The 10102-nt window shown below is 50.8% G+C and overlaps 3 protein-coding genes across 3 annotated transcripts; 1 reads left to right on the forward strand and 2 right to left on the reverse strand.

Moving 5' to 3' along the window:
- Positions 1 to 1714: 1714 nt before the first annotated feature.
- Positions 1715 to 4386, forward strand: M421DRAFT_767 (glycoside hydrolase family 67 protein; the record flags this gene model as incomplete). Its single annotated transcript, XM_033597247.1, has 4 exons — positions 1715 to 2563; positions 2616 to 3182; positions 3236 to 3541; positions 3595 to 4386. The coding sequence occupies 4 exons, from the start codon at positions 1715 to 1717 to the stop codon at positions 4384 to 4386; spliced, it is 2514 nt and encodes an 837-aa protein (XP_033453596.1).
- Positions 4387 to 5069: 683 nt separating this feature from the next.
- M421DRAFT_415687 (uncharacterized protein) lies at positions 5070 to 6369 on the reverse strand. Its single transcript, XM_033590794.1, has 2 exons — positions 5424 to 6369; positions 5070 to 5372 (listed from the first exon to the last, which is right to left on the reverse strand). The coding sequence occupies exons 1-2, from the start codon at positions 6141 to 6143 to the stop codon at positions 5283 to 5285; spliced, it is 810 nt and encodes a 269-aa protein (XP_033453597.1). The 5' UTR covers positions 6144 to 6369; the 3' UTR covers positions 5070 to 5282.
- Positions 6370 to 8603: 2234 nt separating this feature from the next.
- On the reverse strand, positions 8604 to 9406 carry M421DRAFT_88583 (uncharacterized protein; the record flags this gene model as incomplete). Its single annotated transcript, XM_033597672.1, has 2 exons — positions 8604 to 8948; positions 9026 to 9406. The coding sequence occupies 2 exons, from the start codon at positions 9404 to 9406 to the stop codon at positions 8604 to 8606; spliced, it is 726 nt and encodes a 241-aa protein (XP_033453598.1).
- Between the last annotated feature and the right edge of the window lie 696 nt (positions 9407 to 10102).

Below are 10102 nucleotides of genomic sequence, written 5' to 3' on the forward strand. Positions count from 1 at the left end.
GTTCTCCTTACAGAGCTCTTAGAAGTTAAGAGAGTAGTGGCTCTTATGGCTATTAAGGATAAGCAGGCAACGTGCTCCTACTACACAAGCCTTTGTGTAAGCATTAAAGTGCTTCAGCTACTTAACTCCTAGCTTGTTGTTTGTCTAGCTGTTGTCACTAACTGTAATTGCCTAGTTGCATAGGATATCCTCCTCGTACCAGGCAGAGAGGTGGTACTTGCTAGCAAAGATAAGGAACAGTGGGACTGACTAGCTAGCTGCGTTAATTGCAGCAATTAATGTCACCTACTCACGATTGCCTGGCTAGATAGCCTTTAGCCTGCCTCTCCTCTCTAACCCTGTCACAATGAGCTAAGTTGTGATCTTGCCTATTATAAAGCCAGCCTTATTAAGGTTGTAGACGTCATTATTGCAGATACTGTACTTAGCCTTTGTCTCCTCTATAAGCTTAAACTAGCTTCTAATTAGAGCTAGATCCTCACACAGGGCTCTATGTCTATTGTACGCTCAATTGAAACGCGTCATGAGACTGTCTGTACGCTTGACAAAGTTGCGTGGCTAGTGGACGCCAACCTGACCTGCACCGCGCGCAGCCAGCAGCTTATCAGCCATATCACGTACAGCTGCGTACGTAGGCGCAAAACCACGTCAATCCAGATTGAGTGTATAGCTGATAATCACCTCCTCTTCACGCAGAGTAAGCTTCTTTAAGTTGGGCTGGCAATTGCGTTGGGCAGGCTTGCCAGCGCGTCAGCGGCGGATTGTTTGTTCAGATACGCTATAGATAACAGCAGCACTGCGATTGCTCTGTATCTGGTAAGAATTAATAGATAAGATAGCAAGCTGAACGTCTGCTTCATTTGAAGCTAATAGAGCAGCGCTGCGTTGAGCCATTGTACGTTGAGATGAGAGAGGTGCGCAAGTTTGGTGGGGTGCGGCGCTCGCTTGTACGCGGCGCTCGCTTGTAAAACACGTTAACGTGCACATGCGCGATGTTATGGTGGTGTTCAGCTTGATCGGCAACGCGCGTCCGTGCTCATTTCCACCACGTGGCTAAACTTCGGCCACCAAAGCCGCCGCTTCCCCGCAAAAAGGTTCCCCACAGTCCACAACTCGGTACAATTCATCCTCCAACCCCGTCATTTCGGGGCTTTTGTCCCCGCATGCGTCACCAGTCATGGATCTACCCCACGTGCTACGATGAATACTACATCGGATGGTTTAGCTGAACGCTAGCAAACAGCATCCCACATAGCGACTCCCACTTTTCACTGCTACGCCTTAAGTAGATTGGAGCTTCTACAAGCTAGAGCAGACCTACAGGGTATCTCATCGGCTCGTGCAGACTGGTCCCTTAGTACAACTACCAGAAGCGTGAGCCAACCGTTGAGCGTCAGGAACAACTCCTACTTGCTACAATTTGCAAAAGACTGGCATCCTACGGTGTACGAGTCAAGCCGGCCACGCTCCGTACTGTCCTGCACTCATTCGTTTGCTAGCGTTCGGCCAAAGAACCAACTTTCTACGGTAGGTATTCAGCCTAAATGACTCGTGAATTAGCATATTCAGCCTGAATTTTCCGGCGCCATGGTCATCCATCAAGTCACCCAATGACGTTGTCATGTATCTCCAGCCCCGGCGAGGTATAAGAAGTCTTGTGAAGGTCGTGTGAGCTTGTTTTTTGTAGCCAAGAGCACGTTTTCGATACATTGCCATGCAGCTCCTTGTGGCAATATTGCCCGTCTTGCTGGGTATTGTGCTTGGTGAAGATGGCTCGCAGGGCTGGCTACGTTATGCACCCGCCGCCAAAGGTTGCAAGTCTCAACAAGTCCCCTCAGCGATTGTGGCCCTCAATTCAACAAAGATCAGTCCAGTCTACACTGCCGGGAAAGAGTTGCAGAGAGGTCTTAGGAGCATTCTGGGGAAGGCTGTCGATTTGACCACCGGAGGTCGCTCGAATTCATCAGCCATCGTCGTTGGCACTGTGGATGCATACAACACAGCCTACGGCAGTGTCTCTGGCGTGGAAGACTTGGAAGATGACGGGTACCTGCTAAGCACCCACGATGGCAGTGTTGTCATCCTGGGACGCAACCAACGAGGCGCTCTCTACGGAGCCTTCGAGTACCTCTCGCAGGTGGCGCGCAACAACGTTACATCAGGGTCCTCCTACATCTCCAACCCACAAGTCCCAATCAGATGGACCAACGAGTGGGACAATATGGACGGATCAGTCGAGAGAGGCTACGGGGGCGCTTCGAACTTCTTCCGGGGCGGATACGTAGTCGACAACACAACAAGAGCTGCTGAGTACGCACGCTTATTGGCATCTGTGGGCATCAATGGTGTCATTATCAACAACGTCAATGCCAATGCGACTCTCCTTAGCGATCGCAATGTTGAGGGCTTGGGCAGACTGGCCGATGCCATGAGACCCTATGGAGTACAACTGGGTATTTCACTAAATTTTGCGTCTCCAAATGCCACCCTCGGGACGTTTGACCCCCTGGACCCAAAGGTTGATGCGTGGTGGGCGAACATCACCAATCAGATCTACAAGAAGGTTCGTTTCAAAAGTACCATGATCAATCACATCAGCACTAACTTGATGATAGGTACCAGATATGGCGGGCTATTTGGTCAAAGCCAACAGCGAGGGTCAGCCAGGCCCACTCACGTACAACCGAACGCTCGCAGATGGCGCCAACATGTTCGCTCGAGCGGTCGAGCCGCACGGCGGCGTCGTGATGTTCAGAGCATTCGTATATGACAACCATATCAGCTATGCCAATTGGACATCCGACCGGGCCAACGCGCAACTCGAGTTCTTCCAGCCCCTGGACGGCAAGTTCGACGAGAACGTTATTGTACAAATCAAGTACGGTCCTATCGACTTTCAGGTCCGTGAACCAGCTTCGCCACTCTTCGCAGCACTTCACAACACGTCGACTGCGATTGAGCTCCAGGTCACACCTGAATATCTGGGTCAGAATTGTCATTTTGTTTACCTTGCCCCACTTTGGAAAGAGATCCTGGATTTCGACTTGCGAGCTGACAACAAATCCTCAATGGTCAAGGATATTGTATCAGGCCAGCGTTTTAAGCGTCCTCTCGGTGGTTATGCAGGTGTGCCGGGCGCTGGCACCAACACCACTTGGCTGGGCAGCCACATGGCTATGTCTGTAAGTGTCGATGCCTGAACTCCATATTGTAACTTGTCCTCTGACGACTACAGAACCTGTACGCGTACGGAAGGTTGGCTTGGGATGCTTCGCTCGGCTCAGAAGACATCCTCGAAGACTGGACTCGATTGACCTTCGGCTCGGACCAGATCGTTCTGGATACTATCAACGATATCTCGATGAAATCATGGCCCGCCTATGAGAATTATAGTGGCAATCTAGGCGTCCAGACCCTTACTGATATTCTCTATACACACTTCGGCCCGAACCCAGCGTCTCAGGACAACAATGGTTGGGGCCAGTGGCTACGAGCTGGAAACGTCACCATTGGAATGGACCGAACAATCGAGAACGGCACGGTATGATGAGTAAAGTGCGACACTTTCGCTACGGCCTGCTTACGTAAATACAGGGAAACGCTGGGAACTACCCTCCCGAGATCGCGGAGATGTACAACGACATCGACAAGACCCCTGACAACCTCTTGCTGTGGTTCCACCATGTGCCGTACACGCAGCGCCTCAAGTCTTCCAATGAGACAGTAATACAGCACTTCTACAACGCCCACTACGCAGGCGCAGCCAGCGCGCAAACATTCGTACAACAGTGGGAATCACTGAAGGGCAAGATTGACCATGAGCGCTTCGAACATCAGCTCTTCCGGCAAACGTATCAAGCTGGGCATTCGCTTGTCTGGCGCGACTCGATCACACAGTACTTCTACAATTTATCAATGATTGATGATGAGTCGGACCGTGTGGGCAACCACCCGTACAGGATCGAAGCCGAGAGCATGAAACTAGACGGGTACAAATCATACCTTGTCAACCCATTCCACGCTGCTTCGGGCTTCACAGCGATCGTCACTACATCGAACACTACAGCCGGTACCGCGACTACGGAGGTGCCGTTTGACTCTGGAATGTACGACGTGGCTGTGAACTACTACGACCTGTTCAACGGTACATCATCGTACAAGCTCGAAATTGGCAACCGGACAGTCGGCGTATGGAAGGGCGACAACGAGAAAAAACTGGGCCACGAGCCTTCGAGGTATCTGGATGGTCACACAGCGACTCGCATTACGTTCAGAGGTATTGCAGTGCAAAAAGGTGATACGGTGCGCATAACGGGCCAGCCTGATGGAATTGAGCCTGCGCCCTTGGACTACATATCTTTCCTGCCGCCCGGTATTGTCGACTGAAAGAGTCGCGATACCTGAAGATGGGTTTTAATACATAACTAAGATTATAAGCCATTAGCTGTCTCAAGATCAGCGCCTTGAGGTGTGCCGTCCCTTCGTGACCGTGATTAGAGGAAAACGAGGGCCAATCCTCATTGAAGCACCATTTCATGCGATCGAGCCGCATTGCAATAATTTTTATCTGCCCAAGGTCGAGTCTGTCACTGGTCGTGTCCAGTCCTTTGATGCGACTGGGCAAGTCTGAGTTTTGTGTTCCAACAAGCTCTTCCTCGACCCATAGCTTAACTGTAATAGTCAATGCCTCATCAGAGGCCTTGAACCAAATTTGACCGAAGCAGAAACAAGCTTCTGTACGAAACTATCGTCACCGGAAGGTAATCGCGCTGGAGCTGTCCCAGAGTGAGGTGATTGCCGTCTCCGTCGCAGATGATGAGAGGCTCTGGCGGTTTGCATTTATCCTTCTCGTCATTGGAGCCTCCATATATTCTGTTGCCGACTTCCTTTCTTCGTGCAGACATTGGTGTTCACTTGGTAAATGCGGTCAAGCGGCGGATCGGCGAAAAACTCATCGGTAAGGTGGTGGCTGAACGGTGGCAATGGCCAGTGCAGCCTGTTGCAATCCCAATTTCTTTGAGGACGATCAGTTTGTTTTAGTGCAACCGGTAGAGAAGGTCTTGGTAGGTAAACCATGAGTAATGAACCTCTACATGTGTGTGAGCAGATGATGTACAGCAGCAGGACTTCTAAGAAACACTTCGTCAAATCACATACTACAAAGCAAGCGCTCAGAGTTCCAAGCCACAGCAGGATCGCAGAATTGAATACTTTCATCTTCATTTATATCGTCACCCCATATCCTGTTCTAAACCGCCCGTGATCAGCCATCAAATAAATCATCATTTTCGCTTGCTGGCACAGAACTCAACGGCCATGCCTTTCTTAGCGGCGCATGCAGAGTTAGGGTTGCTCTTCTTGCAAAGATTCTCCTATTACACAAATCAGCCTACAATCACCACACAGTCATAATAAATACGTACCTCGTAAAGGTAAGCTTGATCATCACACCAGGCACCAGCTCCACACTGGAAGCTCAGCGCATCTTCAGCAGGTCCCATCTGCAGTCCAGCCTCATGTCCTGCACAGTCAGTTGTATCGCTGTTACGGAGTCCGTCTTCAGTACGGCCTAGACAGTCAATAAGGCTGATGTCGTACCATACCGTTCCAGCGGAGACGGCATATTCGATCTGGACGGGCTTAGAGTAGTCGCCTTCAGTCTTTGAGACTTTGAGGTTAACCCCAGATCCCTCAGGTGCTGCCTCAAATGGGCGATCGAGCTTGCCACCGGCGGGGATGTGGCCGATGTCTTCGATGGTGTTGCCAATGTGGGGCTCGAAGTAGAGATCGTAGTCGCAGAAGTTGTAGATAGTCAGCGTGTTGGCAATGGAGGTGGGCCGCGGAAATAAAGACAGCTGAGGGATGTCGACATTGTCGACGGTCGGCTGAGGTGTGCCTGGCAATGGCCAGGGGATCTTCCACGGGCAGGTTGCTGGGATTATCCAGGACTCTACACGAGCGAGAACTGAGTCGACGGCTTCAGAGACCTTGTCCGCAAGTTCATCCGTTTTGTTCTTGACTGTGTCGATAAGGTCATCGACACCTCGTGTGAGTTCGATGTTACGACGATGGAAGTTGGCATGTCCGTGGTGTGTCGCCAAGGCCACGACTGCCGAAAAGAGTACTAAGATGAGAGGCTTCATGTTGAGTATTTTTTGGAAAAGAACTTGTAAGCAGTGTATCCCGAGGGCTCAGGGCGATCTGATACAAAAGAGGGGAAGTATCGCACTGTGTACTGATAGCACAGCAATGATGTGAAATTTCAAGTTCACAGTGTAAATGAATGATAGGGCGAGTGAGCGACCAGCTGAACAACATCGACAATCCAAATCGCCACATCCGACTGTCTTATGCAAAATTGCCAACCACCCATTTCACGAAATCTGCTGATGGTTGGCGCCATGCCAGCTTGATCTGAAACGGGGCTTACCCGAAGTCCGAACTGCAGGTACGCAGCATCGACGCGCCTGGCTCGTCAGATAACACAACGGCCAATCGATAAGCTTCGGCAGCTAAAACCGCGTGCGATTGCCGGGACTCTGAGCTGGCTGCCGCCTCGTGGCCTGAGCTATGGTTGGAATAAGGTTAGCGATCCTGATTGGCTGGAAAAGGAGATGAACGCTAAGCGAGTGAGATGACAGAGTGTCTAAGAGTCTTGAACCTGCAGAACCCATGACGTTGAGAATCACGCAATTTCCACTATCTTGATTTGAAGAGAAGGTATGCCACTGAACAGCTGCCACGCAAATGTTGTGGGGAGCTACAGGAGTACAGCTGAATATTCTGCGATACACAATGTATGGACTGAGTGTATGATACACTCAGTCAGGCCACTCACAGCGAAGCGAGTATCCAGCTTATCCGCACCAAGAAAATCTTGTCCAAAGTTGCGAGATCGGAAAGAGAAAGGGGTCGACGACCAGATGAGCGTCGCAAGATGTGAGCGTCGCAAGGCCTCCAGCCAGCCGTAGTACCATGCTCACAACGATTCGAAACACACCTCTTGCGGAGTTTAGCGCTTCATATATCTCCACTGTGCCGCTCTTCAGCCTTACGGTAGATCGTCTGAAGGCTGCACGCGGAACGCGGGCCATCGTGCTCCGCACCTGTCTGCTCGTGACCGTCGACCGTATCTACCATGTCTGCGTATAGCTTTTCAGATCGACAGCGGCTTTGGTCTGACTCTTGATCATGTAGTTGGCACCAAATACTACGCAACATAGTTCTCTCGGCTTCTTCGTATGTCCATCAGCCCTCCATTCGATACATTGCGTCATTTGCCAAAAATATCTGCGCCACGAGGGATACCACAGGTGTGATGTCCGATCGCAGGTCGGCAACAACTGACGCAAGCCCAGACTCTGCAAGCAACTTTGGCCTCATGGGTCAGCTATCAATATGCTGTAGGATTTCTAGAATGGAGTCGAAGTAAGTTGCTGGGGCCCACGATATCACCTCTCCAAAAGTTGGCCTGAGACAGGGTGAATGGCTTAAGGGCGGTCATGATAGTCCCGAGCGAATGGCTGACTGCACCAGCAGGATTTCCCTGGGCTTTCGAGACCTCCTCTTGGGATCTTGACTGTTGTTCTCCGACAGCTCAAGCTTTAGTGGCGACGAGCCCTGTGTAAACACTTCTCCGTCCGAGTCTGAATGATCGTCGATATCGAAATATTTGGCAAGAGACTTGGCTCTCACTTCACAGTCGGCTGAGTCTGATGATTGGGAGTCGCTATCGTACGGCTGCTGATCGTCGTTGCTTGAAGGATATTCGCCTGGCATCGGCTTGGACTTATGGCCACCCATTTATCGGCGTTTCCGTCTGCTGTCGTGTGATTCGTGAGCACTTTACATGGTCATATGATGCTGAGGGAGGTCAGTGTCTAAGAGCATTGCAAACTAGACACAAGGTCATCAACAAGCTTGGTTGTGTGTCAAGGTGCCCACGCGTCCAAGGCAGGTCGTAGTGAGATTGGCGCGCGGTTGATAGGCGGGAGCGTAGCTGAGGATTGGGAGCGCAGTGTTGCTTGTTTGGTGGTTGGCGATACATGCGATTTAGGTGTCCGAGTCTCGTCCCGCTTAGCGCGAGGAGGAGAGAGTGAAGTGGTCGAATGCACGCAACGTGGCCTGCGCCCTGAAGGCCAGCGCTAGGATTGCGAGTCAAATTCGTAGGGAAAGGGTGTCGACATCGTTACAGATACGCTGGCAAACTTGGACTAATTTCACTGGACGCGACGTGAGTTTGGCACACTTGTGCTTTAGCACACGTCGATACACCTTTGCAAAGTCCACTGCATACTCACCATCCACAAAGATAGTGCTGCAGATCAGTCTCTAATGCACGATGTTCCTAGGGCAGTCGCTAACTTTCACTTGGGCAGCAACCTCCATCAGACAGGAGCACACCACACCCCTTTAACAAAACCATATCAACCCGACCCACTTCGCACACCGAGCAGTCTGATGCTAAAGTATAAATACTCTATGGAAGTTCTATCGAGAGCTTCCATTAGTTTTGTCTAATCTTTACTTCCACATGGCCTTTAGCGGCAAGCTTCTTACATTCCACAGTTGCAATAATCTCGGTGCTGTCCCTCATGGCCCTCTCAAAGCCAGTACCCGGAACTCTCCTTGCTATCATTCTCTTCATTACGAACCGGCATTCTCAGAGGCGGGTAAGGGTAGCACTCAGGAGACCTTCTCTCCACTTTAGGCTCTTCGCCATCTAAAGACTTCCAGTCCAATCTGGTGCTCGGATACCGGGTGGGCGCCTCTTGCTGATAGTCGATTACGGCCCCCGAGGTGTTCAGTACCCAATAATCGCGGGAAGGCAATTCAACCCTCATGTCGCGTAACTTCGTGGACCTCCAGAAGGCGTCCACCAAGGGCAGCGCTGGGCCATCAAGTAGATCGTGACCGTGATGTTGCCAGAAAATGAAGGATACCATAGTCTGCGGAGGTGGTGACAGTGCGTAGCGATATTGTCAAGGATTGGCGCCAGGTGATCCAATTTGAAGGGCGGTCTTACGTTCTCTTGCTCTTTCTCGACACGATGCGCCTCAATTATGACCTCGAGGGAAGTAATTGATGCGAGCCGATTGTGCCGGATGAGCTTAGGCAGGTGAAGGAGTAGTGACTCGGTCCTAATGTTGATGCAGTTGGCAGAGTACAGGAAATCAATACCTTCGGTATATGTCTGCTTGCACGACAGTAGGAAACCGATGGCATCAATGTTGTGCGCGTTCGAGATCCCCTGTGTGCGCCTGCACCTCTCCACTTCATCTATACACGAGTCGTTCCATGAGCCCAGCCAATTGTTGACCTCATCACCACTTCTCGAAGAGACAACGATCCTTGCAACATGGAGTAGACCAAGCGCTGGGTTGAGGGCGGACACTCCCTCGTCCATCAACGAGCTTGATCAACGAGAACAGTACCATCTTGCCCTCTTGAAGTTCCAACTCACTTGATATATGCGATGGCAGAATCCACTCAACATCGTCATCTTCATCTATTCGCTCTAGGATCTATGCTGAGACGGGGATCCTGATCCAAGGACACCCATCGCATATCGAATCGCGGGCAGTAGCCAACACATCCGCTAGCGATGCGGTGTTATTCCGCAGCCAAGATACACCGAGGACCTTTTTCTTTTCCCATTGAATAGTGCCTAATGAGTTCGTCGACGACTTTCTCAGGCGCTAACTGGGTGCTTTCTCTATGCTCTTCGTTGGCTTCAACGGAGCAGAAGAGCGAAATCGCGGTGGATCTGTGAGATTGGAAATTTGTTGTCTGGTATAGGGTCATGGTGGGACATTTATTGATCATGCATGAGAGTATCGTGCAGATCAATGGTGTGTTCAATGTGCCGTTTATGTTTAGTCCAATACAGATCCTTACCGCCGCTTTGGGCTTGTATTAGGCTGCCTGGTGTTGTCACGCAACAGCAGCCTCACGAGTCAAACCTCTTGGCGACTTCAACATAGGAGTTTTGTAACGGTTGAGAGGAGAAGCGGATCACGTGTTGTTGGTGGTGGTCTGGTGTTACTTCCTCATGTTGTTGAGCACCTCTTACCTTGGCTGCGTTACAAAGACGTCATCAAAA

Source organism: Didymella exigua (genome assembly GCF_010094145.1).
Source record: "Didymella exigua CBS 183.55 unplaced genomic scaffold M421scaffold_2, whole genome shotgun sequence".
NCBI classification, from domain to species: Eukaryota; Fungi; Ascomycota; class Dothideomycetes; order Pleosporales; family Didymellaceae; genus Didymella; species Didymella exigua.